This window comes from Stenella coeruleoalba (assembly GCF_951394435.1).
Source record: "Stenella coeruleoalba genome assembly, chromosome: 16".
NCBI classification, from domain to species: Eukaryota; Metazoa; Chordata; class Mammalia; order Artiodactyla; family Delphinidae; genus Stenella; species Stenella coeruleoalba.
The window spans coordinates 1,353,687-1,374,658 of record NC_137162.1 but is presented as its reverse complement, the minus strand read 5'-3'; the positions used below and the strand labels follow the sequence as shown (position 1 = coordinate 1,374,658).

The window sequence follows — 20,972 nt, the reverse complement described above, 5'->3', positions numbered from 1 at the left end:
CCACCCACCCAGCTTTCCTTCCCAGTTCCAGCGTGGCCAGAACAAGGCACCTGCAGAGGAACCCCCGTTTCCTGGAAGGGATTTCTGAAAGGTTCCCCTTCTCACAGCCCCAGGTTAGGCTCAAGCCAGGCAGCGGCTAGCGTTTGATGGCGTGAGTCCCACACTCCATAACTGGCAGGTTCTGCGGTCTGTGAGCTCACGGGACCCAGAGAGGCGAGACCAGAGGCCCACGGCTGATGGTCAGGGGCCCCAGGCCCTCCTGACATTCCCAAGCTGTGCACTGTCTGGGTCAGGAACTTCATCGGGCGCATCCTCCTGGCTCCAGAGACCAGGTGCCCAATGTATGCGTGTATATATACGTGTGTGTATATATGTCTCTGTGTGTATATTTCAAACATATATACCTTTCATGTGTGTATCATTGAAGACATACATGCCTGATAGCAAGAAGACCAATACTTCCCTTTGGAGACCCCCCCCCGCCAAGAGTCCCACAGCTCCGCGTCTGTCTCACTTAGCACACGTGAAGTCCAGCCGCGTGCCCAACACATAGGAGGTGCTCCCAGAGCGAGGGCCACAGTGAGCGCCGGCTCCCGCCTCCTGCGAACCCAGCACCATGGCCCCAGCCTCTCTGCCAGGGCCCCTTCTCCGTTGCGGTGCTGCCCCCATGGTGACCCCTTGCTTAACTGAGGCCCAGCATCTCCTCGGCCTTCTCGTTTAGGCTCTAGCTGGTGAGAGCATCCTGACCCCTAGACCCAGCTGTGGATTCAGGGGTAACACCCGGCCCAGCTGTGCAGACACGTCTGAAGTGACCATGACTGAGGCCAAGCGTGATGCCCCAGCCCAGAGGGACGGGCGGCCTTGGCTGGGAGTGGGGGCTCCGGGGCATTTTCAGAGAAGACGGGGTTGGAAAGAGAGGCAGTGGTAGCAGGGCTAGAGCAGAACTGGAGGGTGGAAGATGTGGTCCAGAGGAGGCCCCACCGCAGGGGCCTGGGGGCAGGTCTGAGGAAGGGACCTGGTTTGGAGGGGAGGCGGGCTGGGGGCTGTCCAGAGGCAGGACCTGGCCCCGAGCCACAGTGCAGGGCCAGCAGTGGTCAGGGCGCTGCGAGCCAGAGGAGGGACGTGGTCCCAGGTCCCAGGACAGCCACGGTGCAGCGAGGTTCACTGACGTGGCCCCAGGGATGACCGTGCTGATGGCCGTCGGGGGTCCCAGGGCTCCCGCACAGAGAGACCCCGTCTGCAATTACCTTGGAAGATATTTGGCAATCCCAGTTTCTTACAAACGTCAGGCAAAGAGTTGCTGTTTCCCCACCCATGGCACTGGCCCATCCCGGGGCGTGGTGACGATTTCCCTGGGTCTGGGAGGAAGGCACGTGGTTCTGGAAGGTCAGAGGTCCACCAGTGCTCAGGAGAGCGCTGGCCTGGGGGAGACGCGGCCTCCCCTTCCCCGTGTGCCACCCAGCCTTGGACGCCGAACCAGGGCATGTGTGACCGCAGGAGCGGCCGTGCGGCAGCCGATGCCAGACAGGGTTGCAGCCGCGTGAAGGCCAGCCTGGGGGCCCTGCTGCGGCCCAGGCACAAGGCCGTGGCACAGTGGCCGTGGGCAGCCTGACCAGGAAGCCAAGGAGCTTGCAGGGAGGTCGGCGCCTCTGTGTCCTCGTGTGGCCAGCGCCCCGAGCAAAGGGCACCCTGCCGAGTGCTGCTTGTAGCAAACCTGGGGCCTGAATTCCCTGCACCCTGGGGGACGGGAGCTCCGCCTATAGACGGGTCTCGCTGGCAGCCCGGCCCAGGGAGGAAGGGAGGGGACCTCAACAAGGGGCGGCCACTTTGTAGAGAACACGACAACTCCCAAGTGGCCAAAAGCAGGAGGCTCCCCTGCAGCACCTTGGTCAGTCTGGCTGGTGTTCAGGGCCTGGCCCCTGCCCGCTTGCCCCAGCTCTTCCGGCCCTTGTCCTGTGGCTCCAGCCACTTGGGGTCTTCTGGGTGCGGCTCACAGGGTCTGAAGGGGAGGCTGTAGCCATCTGTAGCCATGTCCTGGGTGAGGCTGGCCCCGGTGAGGCGTGAGGCTGAGGGCCCCGCAGGGCCAGGCGCGGGCACGAGAAGGATGGCTGGGCCGGCCAGCGGGGAGGGGCCGGGGAGGTGTGGAGAGTTAGGACCCTGGGTGCTGGCCGGGCTGTGGCACCCCGTGAGGGCACAGAGCTCTCAAGGAGAAGCTTCCTGGAGGGTGGGGACGCGGCGGCCGGCAGGCACTCCCAGACAGAGCCAGGGAGGCCCAGAGCCGGGTGGGCTGCCCGGCAGCAGGAAGGGCTCGGGGCTCAGAGGTGCTTCTCACCACGGGGCTCGCCTCGGAGCGCCCGGGGGTTTCAGGAGGTGACTGCAGGATTGGGGCCTCCCTGCTGAGGCCCAGGCCAGTTGTTTTGAGGGTCCCTGGATCTTATAGAAGGGAAGTCTGGAGCCCCAGGAGGCTCTGGAGCTGCCTCGTCAGCTGTGCCCAGCTGCACAGCGACCCTGGAGAGACTCGGTCCCAGGGCGGGGGGGCTCCTGACCGCATTTTCACCCTGTCAGAGTGGAAGGGAAGGAGGTGGTTCTCTCTGACTTCCTCTGCGAGGTCAGGTGCGTCCCCCTCGTCCCAGCCGCGCCTGGCTGGTGACACACTCTAAGGACTGGGCTGCAGCAGGCGGGGGGTGGGGGGGTGGACTCTGGGCCCCAAGAACAGCTTCAGGCACGTCCATGCTGTTGTGGAATCGGGGGATGTCAGCCGATCATTTGCTAAAATACGAGCTCAGATGGTTATTAAACATTCTATAAAAGAAGAAGTACAGGCAGCACCAATTTCCCCTTTCTCATAGAAACCTACGGTGTGCGGTGCTACCTGCCCCCAGTTGTCTGGACAGCTCGTTAGAGCGGTTAAACCCGTGCAGAGGCTGCCGGGAGGGGGCGTGGATTCTTCACGGTGCTTCCTGCAGGTCAGGAGAGCAGCCCAGCTGCCCCGTGGCCGCCCGCCGAGGCTTCCCTGGCCATCCCGCTACCCGGGCTTGAATGTGCTCCCCGAGCTGGAAGCAGCCCCCTGAGTGAGGTGGGGGCCCCATGCATCCGACAGAGCGTGTCTCCCCTCGGCTGGGCGTGCCCGTGGTGCACACGCGCCTCCTTCACGGACGGGCCTCTGTGTCTAAAGCAGCGGGACCGGGAGAGGCAGGAATGTGCCTTGACTGAGACCCTTGGCATGTCGGGCGCAACGAGGCGCTGAGTGCGAGGCCCCTGGGACCTTAGAGGAGTTTCCAGCTTCAGAAATCAAATACCCCCCTCGGTGGGGTGGAAGCAGCCGCACGCATTTCCTTGGTGAGCAGAGCTCGGAGCTCCACCTCGGGGTGGACCGGCTAACTTGGCCACGTTACGTGGCACGTACAGTGACTTCCCTGGGAGGTTGGCTTCCTGGTCCAAACCATCTGCTTAAAGAGCTGATTTAAGTGGGAGAGTGGAGACTTGTTTTCACCTCTCCTGATGAAGGAAAAATGATGTTTCTAAAGCGTCTGTGTGACTGTAAGTGTGAGACCCGAGAACGCAGCTGCTTCTTAACGTGACTTTATTTTCACCGGCCTCTTAGTTTCCACCAACTGAACGGGTTGCCTCTTTCCACTCTGCTGTGTGCTCCAGGCAATGGGAGTGTAGCAATTAAGGATTTCTCTTCTTCTGTTCAGTGTGTCGCTGGCCTGTGAATTCTGTGATCTGGGCTAATTAGACATCTCTACTCTTCGTTCCAAGCTGACCTCAGCAGACGGCTGATGTATTAACTTACTCAAACCTTAAACAGCAAACAAAGCAGCAGGAGAGCCTACCCTGCTCTGCTGTTTGAAATGTTTTAAACCGAGTCTTCTTGTCAATCTGGGGCCATTTGTAATGACACCCCAGCACCCGAGCCTGTCTGTCTAAAGAATGGGCCGCCCGGGGCCCGTTATGCCTGGCCCTCCCCCAGGGCAGTGGCCTGCGCTTTGGTCAGGGCCGCCCCTGTGGCAGCTGGGAGGGGCCCAGGGGCCAGGAGCAGCTGTGTCTGGAAGGGCTGGCAGCTATCAGGAGGTTGACACTTTAGGGAGAGTGTGCAGGGCTGCAGACCCCTCACAGCCACCAGACTCCCTGGGCACCCTGTCCTCCCGTCTGGAGCCTGCTTGTCCAGGGGCCCCCCCGCCCCAAGCCTTAGCTCAGAGGAAGCTGAATTAAAAATGTGGCTTTGCCTGCGAGCAGTCAGGCAGCGCCCCTGCTTTCTACCCACACCTCGGAGCCAAGGGAGGACACGCACGTTGGCCCTACACACCGTCCAGCCTTCCCAAGCCAGGCGCCCGCAGAGCAGCGGCAAAGAGGCTGAAAGGGCTTTTGGGCCCACGGCTCCTGCTTCTCTGTGTTCACAGCCCGCCTGTTTTAACACAGACCCTGCTCATCCTACTGACGGGGTTCAGGAAACGGGGCGCCCCTATTCTGCCTGACATGCAACAGAAGGCAGAGGGTAGAGGTGGCGTCTCCAGACCCTGCCGGACGGACAGCGGGTCCCCGCAGGCCAGCCTGGGACGGGGGGGTCCCGCCAGGACCCCGGGGAGGCTGGGAGGGCTGTGTGGTGGAGACGTCCTCGGCTCCCCCGGCTCGGTCTGGGCTGGGGAGTCACGTGAGGCCTGGGCGGTGGAGACGTCCGGGGAGACGTCCTCGGCTCCCCCGGCTCGGTCTGAGCTGGGGAGTCACGGGAGGCCTGGCGGCGGGCGCGGCTGTCGGTCCAGGACCACGTGCTTTGCTTCGGCTCTGCCGCTGCGGATGCCCCTCCTCACGCTTGTGCGAGCGTCACCCCACCTGTTTCTATGGTAACTGCAGATCTGTGCCCTGCCTGCGTGTGTGATTGTGTTCTGTTCTCCTTGTAGATGGAGGAGATAAAATTTAAAGACAGAGCAGTCTTCGTGCTGGAGAGAGAGTTAGGGGTCCAAGCCGGGCATGCCCAGAGACTTCAGCTCCAGAAAGAGGCTCTAGATGAGCAGCTGTCCCAGGTCAAAGAGACCGATCGGCACCCGGGCAGCCCCAGACGGGAGCTTCCTCACGCAAGCGGTGCAGGAGACGCCTCAGACCGCTCGGGAAGCCCTGTAAGCACCTCCCATGCTTGGCCCGGCGACCAGAGTCACACACAGGCCTGCCCGTGGCTCGTGGCCCCGCGGGCAGCTCCCTGGGGAGTCCAGAGCCCAAGCCCTCCTGCCCTGGCGACACCGACCGTGTCTGCAGCCCGCAAGCCAGAGGGACCCTCAGCCTCGCTGGCGTGGCTGACAGGGCCCAGAGACTTCCGTCTCTGCCCTTCCTTGTGACGTAGCACAGCACAAGCCCTCCCCTGTCCCCTCCCACGGGCCCTGCCCGAGGCGTGAGGCTTAGCTGCACCCGCCTCAGCTGCCGGGCCCCAGGCCGCGAAGGGTCCCTGCCCTCGCTGGTGGGAGATGCGGCTGGGCCGCTCTATCGGCGCGCGCACGTGGGCTTTGCCCCGCGGCCCAGGGCGGCCCCCTGCCCGCCCCCCTCTGGCTGTGAGCCTCCCGCAGTGGCTTCTGCCGCTCCCGTCACCAGTCGCCGCCGCTTTCCGCATGCCCGTGCCGCTTTTGCTCATTGGGCCGCGTGGCAGCGCAGGGGCCGGGACACCATCCGTTTCCTCACGGCCGCTCCTGATTCAGAGCCCTCTGAGGGGTTCCGGGAATCCGGGAGGGAGTCTAAATTCCACGGACCCTCGATGCGGTCCTTCCAGGTCTGCCCCCTCGCCTCTCCTGCACCTGCTGAGTGAGGAACCGTTCCTCGGTCCTTCCTGGACACGTGTCTGTTTGCTTGGAGGACAGAACCGCGTTTGAGCCGAGCCAGCCCTAGGACAGTGACGTTTCGAGAATAGAGCACGACATTTTATAATCTTATTATAAATGGCTTAACTGGATCAAAACCAGCTCCTGCTCTGGCGTTCGATAGCTTCCGTTAACTCCAGGGAAATTCCGAAGCCAGATCAAACTGTTTTCTTTGATTTTTCCATCAAGTTCTAGTGGTTCCCGAAGTGACCTTTTAGAGACTAAATTGGAGGGACCACTTTTCTTGGGAAACCCGCTTCTGAAAGTCTAAGTGGAACACCTTTTCCTGGGCTCATGTTATAACACGAGGAAAATTATGCCCCGACTGCAGTGCAGGGCAGGCCCCCCTCCTGAAAGCTGCAGCCAGCAGTGGCCACATGAAGCGTGGTGCTGGTTTCCGGGGTTTTCTCGGCGTCACACAAACCTGCGGCATCGGCATGCCCTCGCCCCCATATCTGCACGCCCTCGCCCCCCACATTTGGATACTTCTGGACATTTCTGCTCCTGCATCCTGTCCCCAGCGTACGGTTTGCCGTGCCCACGGCGCTCGAAGCAGCGGTTGTCGGCCCCCAGGAGGGTCCACACCCACCCCCAGCCGTTCGGAATCACGGGCGAGCATGACGCAGAAGTGCCTTGGTTTCCGTGGTGTGTTGAGATTTGCAATGGTTTTTGGGTCTGTGTCTAGGAACGGTTATTTGCAGTTGATTTTTGTTTTAGGAACAGCAGTTGGATGAAAAGGATGCTCGGCGTTTCCAACTTAAGATTGCGGAGCTGAGCGCGATCATCCGGAAGCTCGAGGACCGCAACGCCCTGCTGTCGGAGGAGAGGAACGAGCTGGTGCGTGGCAGCGGGCCTCTGGGTTCTGCGGGCTTGTGGCTGCTGTGCAGGGGCGCTGAGGCATCCTCTTCCACAATTCCCTGTGGAAAGGAGGAATGGGGGTGACGGGTGGGCCTTGGCGTCCAGGCTCCTTGGCTGTTTCCAGTAAAACGTTATTAACAAAATCAGGTGGGGGGCCAGATGCAGGCCTCAGGAGCTGGCTGGCTGACCCCTGCCCTGCGTCACCGAGGCACCAGTATCCTCAGTTCCGCGTGTGAGCGGGAACATGTGAGGACCTCGCCCTTCAGTGGCGCCCTCACCATTCGTCTTTATGGCCGTGGAAATTCCCCAGTGACCTGTGCTGCCGGGGTGGGAGCTCCCCAAGGGGCCCCGAAGGGTCACGAGCCGGGCTGCTTCCCGCAGCTCTTATGGGCTGCATAGAGCGCGGGCCCGAGGCTGCTGCCCTTTGTGGAACCTGAGGCTCATCTGCTCCCTTTACCGCCTGTGTCTGGAGACGCTGGTTCTCGGCACACTTGTGAAAATCACTCTGTATATTTATTTTGTCCTTCAGTTGAAGCGTCTGAGGGAAGCTGAAAGTCAGTACAAGCCGTTGCTCGACAGAAACAGACGCCTGACTCGGAAAAACGAAGATCTGTCCCACACTTTACGTCGGATGGAGAACAAGTTAAAATTTATCACCCAGGAGAACATAGAGATGGTAAGGGGCCTCGCTCTCGTGTAACCAGCCTCTCCTACACGAGGTTTGGTAACGAGATCGAGCCTTTGGTCTCACGGGCGTTTGTGGGACCAGGAGCTCGCCGGCAAGGAGGCCGTCCACCCACAGCCCACGGGTGGCTGGTGGCAGGGCTGCGGGGACGCAGCAGCCGCCCTTCACCAGTCGGGCCCCCTCAGCCCACATGTCGCGGCGTGTGGTCTGGTTGGTTTTTCAGAGACAGAGAGCTGGCATCCTGAGGAGACCCAGTTCCTTAAACGACCTGGACCAGAGCCAGGATGAAAGAGAGGTTGACTTCCTGAGGCTGCAGATCCTGGAGCAGCAACACCTCATAGACGAGCTCTCCAAGGTGACCGCTGGGCACCACCCCGCCCGCCCGCCCGCCGGCCGCGCTCTGTCCCCTCCCATCCCCGCTCTGCTGCCCACAGGGCACCCTGCGCCCGGGCTGGGAGGGGCCTGCTGGAGACGCGGGACACCCTCCCGCAGGGTCGGCTCTAGGCGTCCCCCCGCCCCCGCCACTGAAGCCCTCTGCTTCCCTCCCCCCTCGGGACTGCGACCTCAAGAGCAGCAACAGGGCCCGTGTTGGCCCCGGGGCTCTCACAGCACTGGGGGTGGGATCCAAAGTCAGGGCGCTGGCAGGGCCGCGCTCCCGCAGACGGTGTCGGGGAGGATGGGTCTTTGGCCGCCGGCCACATCCCTCTGACCTCAGCTGTCTTCCTGGGGCCTTTCCCCTCTTCTCTGGACACCCACCCACCCTAATCCAGGATGGTCTCCTCTCAAGGTCCATGACATAATCACTCCGCAAAGACCCTGTTTCCAAATAAGGCCGCAGTCCCAGGCCTGGGGCTTGGGGTGTGGGGATATCTCTCCAGGAGGCCCCACCCTCCATCTACGTAGCCCTCCCCCTGTGGCCAGCCCCGGCACAGCTCTTCCAGTCCTTCCACGGACCCTCCTGCAGTTACTCTCATCAGGGCATCTTCTGCGTCTTTTGGGGACCCTGACTGACTGACTCCACGGTCAGATCAGTTCAGAACAAGCTGCTTTGGTCATTCTGTGCCCTGGGCGGGGGCAGGGGGAGGGAAGCAGAGGGGACAGCGGTGCTTTGTGTCCTGTCGCAGGCATAGCGCAGGGCCAGGGAGCACTGGGCTGTCTTGTTTCCATGACTGAAATCACCTCCGAAGTAACTGAGATGGGTCGGGGCATCTTCCCACCCCGTAGGCAAGATGGGGTCTCACCACCCAGCCTTCCCTGACAGGGCCTGAGGTCAGAGCTCTTGTCCCTTCAGTGACCAGTGACCGTCCATCCCCACAATAAGAATGCACGAGGGGAGGAGGACAGAGACGGCATCCTGACCAGTCGCAGACGCACGCTCACCCTGAGCCCCTGCAGCGTCCCGGGTGCCCCGGGGGCACCAGTTTAGGGAGGGAGGAAGGGCCAGGGCCAAGTAAGACCCTCCCTCTCAGGGCAGGGGGTGGGTGAGAGCAGTGGGCTTCGGGGGGCCTGCGGGGCTCGGGGGCTCCCACGTCTCCACGCGCCTTCTCTCTTCCAGACGCTGGAGACGGCCGGCTACGTGAAGAGCATGTTAGTAAGTACCACTCAGCGTCCTCTCCTGCATCTCGTCCCACTTCCTGGGGCCTTTGTCCCCAGAGCCCTCCTGTGCCAGTGGCTCCTCCCCACCCAGATAGGAGCATCCACCCCCTCCCTGGGTGGGTTTCATGATCACAGTGCCGCTTGTCCAGAGGCTTTGCCGTGGGACTGAGAACGCCCACCCAGCAGGGTCACGCAGGGAAACGGCCAACACCGCAGTTGGCTTTTGGCAACGCCTGACCCAGAGCTGGCTCCCCCTCCAGCCCTGGGACACTCACCCCGCCATGGGTTTCTCCACCCCCACATGGACCCCGGTCTGGGCCTGGCTGGCTTCCTCATGGCCCCATAAATGCGGCCTAGCTCCCTGGAGAGAACAGGGCCACCGGTCTCACGTGTTAGCGAGGTCTGCCTCCACCGTGTGAGTGCCACCCTGTGGACATCTGCCCTGGGAGAGCGGAGAGGGGCTGGGCCCTCCGTCCTTCTCGAATTTCCATTTATGCGTGTGTCACTCTAACCCCTGCCCCGCAGGGCCCCAACCCCAGACCGCGGAGGAAGCTCCAGACGTGAGCTCAGAGACACCCAAACCTGCTGTTGCTATTCCAGCCCGAGCTGGAAAGATGGTCCATCCAAACCCTCAGAGCAAACTGCCCTGAGCAGACCTCACTGCAGTGTCTTTGTGATAATGCAGGCGGTAGACCAGCCTCAAGGTCACCCTCGGTCCATCCAGATGACGACTCGGAAATATTAACCTGTGTATTTAAAACTGACAGAGCTGTTCAACTACTCAAAAAAATCTCCTCAACTGGTTTTTTGCAGGAGCGTGATAAGCTTTTAAGATATCGGAAACAAAGAAAGAAGATGGCAAAACTCCCAAGGTAAACGCGTACATGAAACGTGTATTTTAAAAAGCCACTTGACAGGAATGAGCCTCTTCCTTTAGATATGAAAAGAAAATGGTTTTCTTATTTCTAAAAACTGTTCTTATGAAATAACCAAAACAGGACCCAAAGTAAGTATTCCCCTTATATATATTTTTTAAAAATTTATTTATTTATTCATTTATTTTCGGCTGTGTTGGGTCTTCGTTGCTGCGCGTGGGCTTCCTCTAGTTGCAGCGAGTGGGGGCTACTCTTCGTTGCGGTGCGTGGGCTTCTCATTACGGTGGTTTCTCTTGTTGGGGAGCACGGGCTCTAGGCGCACGGGTTTCAGTAGTTGTGGCACGCAGGCTTGGTAGTTATGGCTCACGGGGTCTAGAGTGCAGGCTCAGTAGTTGTGGCGCACGGACTTAGCTGCTCCGTGGCATGTGGGATCTTCCCGGACCAGGGCTTGAACCCGTGTCCCCTGCATTGGCAGGCGGATTCTTAACCACTTCGCCACCAGGGAAGCCCTCTCTTTATGTTTTAAATTTAAAAACCCAACCTTGTTTCCTTTACATTTCCAAGAGAAGATGCGAATTCACCACAGTAATGAGGAGGAGAAGGTAGCTGCGACACGCTCCCCGCCTGGGCCAGGGCCGCGGGCGGCAGCGCCTGGGTCTCTCCCAGGCAGACCGGCGCCCCTGCGCCCCTAGGGAATTTGAAGACCTGGGATAGTTTCTTTGCTGCACAATCCTTTTTGATAAACCTGAGATTTTCATTAAAGGAGATTTGGGAGACATTCCCAAAGGACCTAACTTGTATCCTGCTTTTTACAAAATGTTGTGGGGTTTTTTTGGTTTGGTTTTGGAACAACCAACGGTGATCCCCATACAGGCTGTTAGAGACTCCTTAGGCACAAACACGAGCTTGTCTGGCCCCTAGAAAGGCCGCTAGGAGGGCCGTGTCCCACTCTGCTGTCCGCCAGCCCCGGATGGTGGCCCCCTTGGCCCGAGGTTGGGCGGCCCGAGCAGCGCGGGGCGCGGCTGGTCCAGGATGGAGGCCCGAGTGCGCTTGGGGGCGCCCAGGCAGCTGGTCTGGCTTTGGATTAAAACACCGTCCCTTTTGGTCAGAAGCCGGTTGTCGTGGAGACCTTCTTTGGATACGACGAAGAGGCTTCCTGGAATCTGACGGTTCTTCCATCTCTTATCAAACGGACAGGACAGACCAGACCCCGTGCACCCCAGACGACGACCTGGAGGAGGTACCCTCCCGCGGCAGCTTCTGGACAGGCCCAGCGGGCGGCGCAGAGGCAGGCAGGGTCGGGGTCAGGAGGCTGCTCCCCGGAGGCGGCCCTCACCGGCTGTAACCCTCAGTAACCCACGATTTTGTGCAGCGGAAACCGCTGCTGGCTGCCTAGCTGGCGCTGCCCCCCTTCCTTCGCACGCGCACCCCGTCCGCTTCACCCCCGTCATTGCGCCAGGGCCCCCTCTGCAGAGCGGTGCGGAGAGCTCCTGCCTTCTCAGGGTGACGGGGGTGGGGGTTCTGGGCCGCCCCACCCGCCAGGGTGCAGCCCAGTCGTGCCTCAGGGTGGGGAGGTAAGAGGACAAAGCTCTGTCTCTGAATAAACACAGCCGAGGCGTCCCACCCTCCTCGCGCCTCCTTCCAGAACACTGGCCCAGCCCTGCGGATGTGGCACGAGGCGCAGCCGGTGGTCCGTGGCCCCGACCAGGCACAGCGGGCGCTGAGGCCGCGGGTCGCACCTCCCCTGGTAGATCCTGGCGGATGGCCCCACGACCACGAGCCCACTTAGAGATCCAGGACAGGGTAGCACAGCTGCCGCCAGTGAGGACGGGCCTGGGGGAGCTTGGGCCCGTTAGCATTCCCGTCTGGTCCCTCCTGGACGTGGCTTGTTCTCCTCTGAAGGCCAGCAGCCCCCCGCCTTCTTCCTGGGGCAGCAAGTGACATCCCAGCCAGGGGGAGGCAGCAGGGGTGACTGTGCGGGAAGGGAGCCTGGAAGGTGAGACCTCAGCTTTAAGCCTTCACAAGGCCCAGGTCCCTTCCCGACACGCGCCGGCAGAGCGGAGCCTCAGGGCAGCCTGGTCAGGAATGCAGGGTCCCCGGCTCAGGACAGCCTGGCTGGCAGGTGGGCCCCAGCCGAGCCCTGGCCTCGGATCAGCCGGCCCGGCCTTTCATCCCAGGGCTCAGGGCCTGCCTCTCGGGTCCCCGGTAGAGGCCCGGCTAACGCGGTGTCTCCGTGCGCCCCTCCAGGGCCTGGCCAAGGAGGAGACGGAGCTGAGGTTCCGGCAGCTGACTATGGAGTACCAGGCCCTGCAGCGGGCCTATGCGCTGCTACAGGAGCAGGTCGGAGGGACGCTGGACGCAGAGCGAGAAGTTAAGGTCTAACTGACGTCCACGCCACCACGTTCCGGCTCCCACTGGGCTGCCCCGCTTGACCCCCGCCTTGGCAGGGACCCTCGCACCTTCCAGGCCGGCCCTTCTCTCCCGCCGTCACGGTCGGGCCTGGTGGCGCTCACCCAGGCGACCCCCACGCGGCTGTTTGGGAAGCAGCCGTGGCGGCCGCTCGGCGCGGGTGGGCCCGGGCCAGGGCGGGGTCCGAGTGGAGTGGAGGCACCCTCACACCCTGTGTCCCGATGGCCCAAACGCTCTCATCCGTTTGCCCTGGAAGCTGTTCCCAGGCAGCCGGGGCACCCATCACGATAAAGTGCCCTGCGGCCTGGACCTGTGAGAGCAGATTAACTCGAGGGAAGGGGGCTCAGACACCCTAGAAGCCAGCTGGGGCTGGGTGGTGGGCTTTCACGCAGCAGGGCGCCGGGGGCTGCTCTTCTAAAGGAGGTCGGTCTCTGGGAAGAAAGTGAAAGCGAAGTGTGGAAAAGGAGGCGAGCCCAGGGCGGGCGGAGCGCGGGGAGGGGAGGGAAGGTGCCCGGGGGCTGTGCCTGGTACATCGCTCAGCAGCCCCTCTGCGTGTGTCCTGGTCATTATTGTCCAACGACTAAAGCAGACCCTTCCAGCCCGCACCCAGCAGCTCAATCCTCCTTCATCCTGTAAACGAGGATTCTCCCTAATAATCCCTTCAAGTGAATCTAGATCATCCGCCGTCATCTCAGCGAGGTCGCGTGCTTCAGCTAAGCCTCCGCGTCTCCCCTTTACTCCAGAGCGGTCCTTGCCAAGGGGCTGCTCTCCACTGGTTGAACCAAAAGGCAGACAGTCCCCTTAAAGTCCCGTCCAAGTGGGCGCATCTGGCTTTTAGAGAAAATTTGATGTATGTCTCCTCCCATCCTACAGACCCGTGAGCAGCTACAGGCGGACGTGCAGAGGGCGCAGACGCGGATCGAAGACCTGGAGAAGGCCCTGGCAGAGCAGGGGCAGGTGAGCACAGGGGCCTGGGTCCCCGGGAGGCTGGGGTGGTGGCCTGGTCCCGGGCTGCAGTGCCCCGGCGATGAGGGTGGCGGTCTGTGGGTGTGCCTGTCGGCGAGAACTGTTCATCTGCACGCTGAAGATCGGCGCCACAGCTCCCTTCACTGCGTAAGCATCACACCTCAGTAAAAGATTTAAAAGCGGAAAGAACGCGCACATAAAGGGATTCCACGGCAAGCCTCAGGCAGGGCAGGGGCCATCCTGGCCGGCCGTACACGCCTCTCTGGGCTTCATCAGAGATCCTGGCCGTCTCTTAGCTCAAGGCCTGCATTTCAGGTCCCAGGGCTTTGTCGGTCACTCCCCTCAGCCCCCCTCAGCACTGGGCTCTTCAAATCCCAGGGGAGGGCCTCCGTCCCACGGGGCCTGAGCCTCCCCTGCCCTGCTGCATGCTGCAGCCCGGGTGGACCTCCAGGACGGGCTGGCGGACGTCCAGTGGGGCTGGGAGGGGCTGGGTGGGAGAGGCCAAGCGCCGTGCAGACCCACGGAGGGCCTGATGTGCTAACTGCTGGGGAGACGGCCGGACAGACGGACAGGGCAAGGACGTGAGCCGCTGCCCGGCCAAATTGCCACATCCTCGCCTGAGCGCGTGAGGCCCCGAGTCCAGTGCTGAAGCACCTGGGTCACACAGGGCCGGCCCACATCCCCCTCCTCGGGCCCTGAGCCCCCGGGCTGCGCTCGGCCTGAGCGAGCCGCACTCCGGAGCTGCGCGCACAGCGCCACGGCCCGGACCCGGAGGCGTCATTCCTGGACCCCGTCTGATGCCGCCGCCGAGCGTCTTGCGCCCGAGAAGCGCAGTAGCCGAGGGGCTGGGAAGCGAGAAGAGGAGGGGAGAAGCCGGTCCTTTCGTTGCGGAAACGAGTCCTTCAAACTTGAAAAGAACTTCACAGAGGACTCTGCTGAGAAGAAATTTGGGCCCGAGTTCAGTGTCTGGACACCTCACTTTGTGGCCAAATGCCGGTGGTGGAGGTTCCTCCAGGGCATGGAGCTGGAACCAGGGGTCGGGGACACCAGGCCTCCCCCAAGGCCTGACCCAGGGCAGCCCAGAGGGCGTCCACACGGGCCCCACCAGAGCTCAGAGCCTGCCTCGGGCCCCGAGTCCCCAGGTGTGAAGTGGGAGGGACCCCCACCCTGGCACCTGCCCTCTCCCCACCGGCCTGAGCCCCCTGGCTCCCGCTGGCTGTGTGTCTGGGTCCCCCAGACATGCGACGTCCACATGGGCGCCTGGCCTGGGCTTGCACGAGCCTGGGTGCCGTCTACTTCTATCCGGGACCCTCCAAGGAAACGGGTGAAACCCTGGGTTTTCATCAGCTGTGGGGCAGAAGCTACCACTCCCTGGTTACTTCGGCAGCTGGGTGTTGAGTCTTTTCGTCACATCCCCTGTCTGTTGAATTGTGACTTCGATCGTGGTTCCACCGTGCGGTGTATTTATTTCTCCACTTTGATTCCAAGGACACGAAGTGGATTGAAGAGAAGCAAATGCTGTATCGGAGAAATCAAGAGCTCGTGGAAAAGGTGCGCCCCTGCCAGGCCGCGTCTGGGAGTCTGACTGCTTCCCGAAAAGAGCAGGAATTCCCTTGCGCTCAGGGGTTTGCGGGTCCCCGCGGTGCTGGGCGGTGGGGAGACGGCAGAGGTTCCCCAGCAGAGCCCCAGCCGGGCCTTCTGTGCTTCTCACTCCCGTGGGGCTGCCCCCCCGACCCACCCCTCCTGGGACAGGCGGCCTGGAAGGAGGCACCTGGGGTCCCGCCAGCCCCGTGTCTATAGCGGCTTCTCGATTCTTGCTTCCTTGCCTGATGGGTTCTGTGGTTGGTGACGGTTAGAAAACCTTTGTGGGCAGTTCATGGCCGTCCCTAGAGGAATGGGCCCAGGACGGCTGGAGCCAGTCATGTGGAACGAGGTGGGAGGGGGCAGTGGCTGCACGTCCAGAGGCAGGAGGGCCAGTGGGGCCTCACAGCTCGCTCTGGCGGCCCCCTCGTCACCCTGTCCTGGTGAGGGTGCTCTTGGTGACCCGTCCCCACCAGCAGCTGGCCTTGTCCACAGGCAGAGGGCGGGCGGGGGCAGCACCTTCTACGGCAGGTACAGCCCTTCTAGAAAAGAGCCAGGCCGGCCACAGCTCGCGAGCCTGAGGGCACCGAACCAGGCCCATGGGCAGAGGCCGGTCCTGCCCCACCCGAAGCCATCAGGCCCACACGGGGCAGTGCTTTGGGTGCCATTCATACCTTAAATGCTGAGCGACACCTACCTGCTTGTCGTGGACCCTCTGCACACAGTTGTTTCCGTGATGCTCTCAGGCTCACATAAACACTCTCGTGCACCTAAATGCCTGTGTGTACACAGAACGGCCGCGTACTTAAGTGCGCACGCACACATGTGAACGCGCGTGCGCACATATAAATGTTCACGTGCTCGCGTAATAGCTCGTGTGCACGCAGACACACGTGCACCTTTAAACACTCGTGTGCACGTCAACACCTGCATGCACACTTGAGCACAGGCACTCAAATGTCCACGAGCACACACGCCTAAACACTCATGTGCGCTTGTCACCTGTACACGTAACACCCACGTGCACACATAACCCCTCATTCACACTCGAACACTCACATGTGCACTTAAAACCTGTGCGTTCGTCTGGCACGGTGCCCACGGGGTCACACTCCTGCCCGTGGGTGCATCCCAGCCGCCCCAGCCGTGCAGAGGGACACACAGGGCAGTGCGAAGCCCCGGCCGCCGAGGGCACTGGTGCTCCTGGGTCCACCTGGACCCCTTCCGAGCTGCAGAGCAGGCCCCTCGGCCCCCAAGTTCAAAGCGGGGGGACGGACCGAGTTGACGGTGCCCATGGTGGACACGAGACCACGGAGGACGTGTGCCACGGGCTGCACTGTGCTTACCCCTTGGGAGGCGTGGGCCTCACACACGTTAGTTCTGGAGGGGGGCCAGGCGGCCACGGCACACAGCCCCGCCTTCGGACAGCAGTGTTCCTGAGGCTCTGGGCCAGCCTGGGCTCCAAGGGCTGCTGTCCTGGCCGCGGTGAGGGGCGGGCAGCATGGTGACAGTTTATGCCTCTGCCCGCGGTGGCCCTTCCTGCCCAGTGCACCTGCCCTGTGTCCCCTGCCCACCCGCTGCCGTTTCAGCCCAGGAGGGGACTCACCTGGTCTCACCAGGGCGGCCCCCCGCGGACTGAGGCCGGAGTGAGGGCTCTGGGCCAAGGACCTGGGCCAGGCGGCCGTCCCCGTGACGCCAGCAGCCGTCGGGGGAAGCTGAGAGCTGGCCTCACGTGCGACTCCAGGGCCTCACACGTCCTTTGTTTTACAGATTAAACAAATGGAGACAGAAGAGGCCCGGTTAAAGCATGAGGTCCAGGATGCGAAGGACCAGAACGAGCTGCTGGAGTTCCGGATCCTGGAGCTAGAGGTGCGGGGGCGGGGTGGGGTCAGAGCGCTGTCGCCCGAGCTGGTGCCATCGAGGCTGCGAGTCCAGCCCTGTCGCTCGGGAGACGGACGCAAAACGAAGCAGAGTGTCCGCACGCAGCTCTGGAGCCTCCCTCGCTCCTGGCCCCTCGCGGCCCTGGCTGGCGGGCATGGCCACCCTCTCCTACGATGCCACCACCCAGCTTCGCTGGGTGCGTCTGTGCGCCGGCATTTCCGCCCGTCTGGTTTCCCGGCGTCCACGCACGCCTGCAGTGTGGGGAGGGGGCGCCCACGAGTCCAGAGGGAGCCGCCCCTCAGGGTCCTCCCGTCCGCCTCCCGGGGGCAGGAGGGCTGTGTGGCCACTCCGTGTGTGTCGCCCCGTGGCCCCAGGGTTCGTGTGTGTGGTCCTGGGTGAGGACAGTGGCGGCCCCTCCAGCCACTGTCCTCTGTCCTCAGGGTCACTGAGGTCAGGCCCGTGCGGGACACCGCTCCCGGTCCCCTGGGACTCAGATCAGCTCGTCGGCCCCTCAGCAGGCGGGGGCCGCTCCCAAGGGCCTCCCCGTGGGTGGCTGGGAGGTCCCTGCCCCCATCAGTGTCCACACAGGGCCGTGTCCTGGGCAGGAGGAGGGATTGGCCTCTGCTGCGGCAGCCGGGGCTTCGTCTTCACAGAGACCACGCTGACCGTGTTGGGTGGACTTGGTGTCTTCACCGTGTCCCCGGGAGGCCCAGCACTGCCCTCCAGGAGGGAGGGGATGCCCGTGCCCAGACTTCCGCTCTCTGTCTAGGAGAGGGAGAGGAAGTCGCCGGCCATCAACTTCCACCACACCCACTTCGTGGACGGGAAGAGCCCCCTGCAGGCGTACTGCGAGGCCGAAGGCGTGATGGTAACGCCCCGCCCCTGCCCGCACACCCCTCAGCCCCGCGGCTGCCTGGCCGGTGCTCCCTCCCAGCAGCCTGTCCCCCTCCTCTAGGACATCCTGGTCTCGGAGCTGATGAAGAAGCTGGACCTCCTGGGGGACAACGCCGTAAGTGTAGGTCGCTCTCCTGACTTGTGCATGCCTCCCCGTGCCCAGCGCCCTGCACGGTCCAGGGGCCCCTGTGAGTCCCGCTGTGGCCCTACTGCAACCCACACCCTCCCACTGCCAGAGCTGCCTGGGACGGGCCCTCTGGCGTTTAGGAGAAATGTCGTTCTTTCTGACACTGTTCCCACACGGGAGTTCGGGGCCTCTGCTCTCACACTTGACTCGTCCAGCAGAGGTGCTTCTGGCCCCGTGTTCTCAGTTTCTGGAATCCCTCTCAGTCTCTAAGCTCTTCCATATTCTTGGTGGGGATGGGGGCTGTGGGTCCTTAGCGTGCCTTAGACACCTCAGACTCAGGGCTTCCCGTTTACTTAGTTTGGGAGGAGGGGCAGAGCCTATATAAATAATCCCCGAATCTCACTTAGGGCAGAGTTCCAATTTCTACAGCAAACTCCTCAAAAGAATACTAATTGCTGAATGGGCAGAGTGACTGCATCCCTTCACGCCACCCTCCATCCTCCATCCTCTGTCCATCCATTCTCCATTCACCCTCCATCCATCATCCTGTACTTGTTGAGCCCCTGCCCAATGCGGGGGGGATCAACTGTGCTGGAAGAGGGCCCCAAGCCACACCCCAGAACGTTTCCGCCACAAGGTATCCTGACAAGTGTACGGTCTACAGCTGGTCCTAAAGCACCTTGGGCTTCACATCCTGGTAACTGCTCTCAAGAAAGATCAAGGCGCTAAGTCAAATTGGTGCACTCCGTGCAGTAGATGGAGGAGAAAAACACATGCAAACACACACACACACACACACACACACACACACACACACACACACACACACACACACACACACACACACACACACACGCTTCTCACAACGCATACCAAAACCCAGGCGCTCATGCACATTCTTGGGGCCAGTCCTTCCCAGCAGCTTCAAGGTGTTCAGGGCCCTGTATTGACAGGAATCCCTCCTCTCCCCACCTGCCCTTGACTTGGGAAGCAGTGAGGGCGGGGAGCGGGGGGAAGCAGCTCCCAGCAGGGAGGCTCTCCTGGCTGCATTGCCCACCCCCAACCCTGCCACTAGTCAGACCCCTGGCTCCACCTCGGCCGCAGGTAGCAGAGGTGCTGGTCCGCAGCAGGGATGGCGTTGTCACGATGTGCTCCGGGGTTCAGCCTGAGTACCAGCCCCCATCATGGGCTCTGGGAACCTTTCAGTTCACAGCTGGAGAGACTGAAGCCCCAGAGGGCACCCACCCAGGTCACGGAGCTGCGGTACTGGCCAGCTAGGACGAGCCCAGGTCTGCCTAGATCTGTTCGGGGCCCCTCCCAGCCCAAGAGCACCAGTGCACGTGACGGCCCTGGAGCCGTCACACGGCCTCGGAGGCGGGGGCAGAGGACACACTGCCGGTCTTACGTGCAGGTGACCTCTAGAGACCCTCGACAGCTTCTGAAGGACCATGGGGGCGACCCTTAGGTCTGTCGTGTGCACGTGGACACACTTCAGGCAGATGACAGGGATAGCCTGGCCCCTCCCCTTCTCAGCCAGGGCACGCTGGAGCTGTGGCCACTGTCTCCAGGCTGCTTCCCAGAAGGCTGCAGCCTCCCAGCTGGCCACGGGGCACCTGAGCCCGGGCCTCGGTTTCCCCAGGAGTCAGGGTCTTTGGAGTGGAGCAGAGGGGCCGGCAGGGGGCAGAATGGACCCCTGTCCTCCCTGGTGGGCCATCTGCTCACTGCTGCTGCACCTGGGCCGCCGCGGGGACAGGTCACCCGGGGAAGGCTGCGAGGGGGGAGGAGACGGCACATTGCCAAGGCCATGGTCACCTCCAGGAGGGAGTAGCTGGAGCCCAGCCAGGCTGCCCACCAAGCGGGACATCGCGGGCCCTTCAGCCTGGCCTGACCGCAGCGAGGCAGCTTCCCTCAGTTACCCGGAGGCCCCCCGCAGCCCCCCACACGCCCCATCCCGCCCATCAGGCCCAGCCCTGCCTCGGGAGGAGGGCGGGGACAGCCTGGCGGTGTCCCCGGAAGCCAGAGGGATGAGGGGCGCCTGGCCCCGGCATCACACCGAGTCGGGCTGCAGCGTGCCTGAGGACGGAGCCTGCCGCTGTCCCAGCAGCTGGCCGCCGACCCCCACCTGTGCCCACTGCTGCCGGGGCGGGGGTGGTGAGAGCCCCCTGCCCCTGGGGAGCGCACGCTGCGGAGGGAGCAGGCGGGAGGGCTTTCGGAGCGGGTGGCCCTGAATCAGGGAGGTTCTGGGGTGGGGGGGCCGCCCTCAGCTCAGCCACCCTAGGGGGCTCCTCCCTGCCTGTCTCTGCTCCCCTGACCCCTGTCGGCTGTCCCACGGTGGGCCCAGCAGTGGGGACACGGCCCAGCTGCCTCCACCCTGGTGCTGATGCAGACGGCACATCCTCTGAGGATGCCCCCTGGCCCCAAAGCCAGAGCCACCCTGCCCAGAAGGACCACCCGGGCGGGCCCTGTGGGGCGAGGCATGAATAAAACATGCAGAAAAAAGGCAAAACGGCAGGGATGGGGACCATTTCATAGCCATGAGTGTTTGATCTTTGCTTCACGTTCGTAAGTGGTGCTGTCATAATTCAGGCCGCCTGTGCGGAGAGCTGGCTTTAAATAAAAACCCAGCAGACCCGGGAAGCCTGGCTGCTCGTCCCGTCACCCACTGTCCCACTCTGCCTCGCTGGCTACCTTAGACGAGGTCAGCAGCAGTGAGAGGACCAGAGGGGGCAAGACGGAGAGTCACCCCAGAGCTGGCAGGACCAAGGGGAAAGAGGATCAAAGACTCCCGGGAGGGCCTTTTAGTGAAAGCGACATTTAGCTGTGACCCCAGCTCCCCTGCGCCCGTCCCATCAGCGCCACCGAGCGCCTGTCACTCAGCCCGGCCACCCAGAAGGCGCTTCCCCTGACCATGCGTGAATTCTGCTTTTGGGTGCAGAATCTGACCAATGAGGAGCAAGTGGTTGTCATACAAGCCAGGACAGTCCTGACCTTGGCCGAAAAGGTAACAGTGACTGTGGACGCTGTCGGGACGGGGCCGGGCTTCCCGAAGCCTCCCTTTCTGGCTCAGCGCACAGAAGACGCTCACCCTGGGAGGAGGGCTACCGGGAGGTGGGGTTGGGGTCCACGGATCCCGTTTGCCTTGGAGGTCTGGCACACGCACAGGTCAGCCAGCACCGCCACGCGTGTCTGCAAGTGACAGATTCAGCCAGACCTCTCCCCAAGGCCACTCTGCCTCCGCCTCCCCCCAGAGGCCG

General features: G+C 62.6%; 1 protein-coding gene across 1 annotated transcript in view; it reads left to right on the top strand.

Annotated features, from left to right (window-relative positions):
- The window catches only part of JAKMIP3 (Janus kinase and microtubule interacting protein 3), a 105,628-nt gene that overhangs the window by 61,460 nt on the left and 23,196 nt on the right, over nucleotides 1-20,972 (top strand). Inside the window, 16 exon segments of the mRNA XM_079899218.1 lie at nucleotides 4,902-5,117; nucleotides 6,564-6,683; nucleotides 7,234-7,380; nucleotides 7,613-7,744; nucleotides 8,945-8,980; nucleotides 9,799-9,847; nucleotides 9,850-9,857; nucleotides 10,970-11,012; nucleotides 11,015-11,100; nucleotides 12,108-12,236; nucleotides 13,143-13,226; nucleotides 14,724-14,786; nucleotides 16,587-16,685; nucleotides 17,467-17,565; nucleotides 17,653-17,712; nucleotides 20,654-20,719. Of these exon segments, the coding sequence (XP_079755344.1) occupies nucleotides 4,902-5,117; nucleotides 6,564-6,683; nucleotides 7,234-7,380; nucleotides 7,613-7,744; nucleotides 8,945-8,980; nucleotides 9,799-9,847; nucleotides 9,850-9,857; nucleotides 10,970-11,012; nucleotides 11,015-11,100; nucleotides 12,108-12,236; nucleotides 13,143-13,226; nucleotides 14,724-14,786; nucleotides 16,587-16,685; nucleotides 17,467-17,565; nucleotides 17,653-17,712; nucleotides 20,654-20,719 (1,437 nt within the window).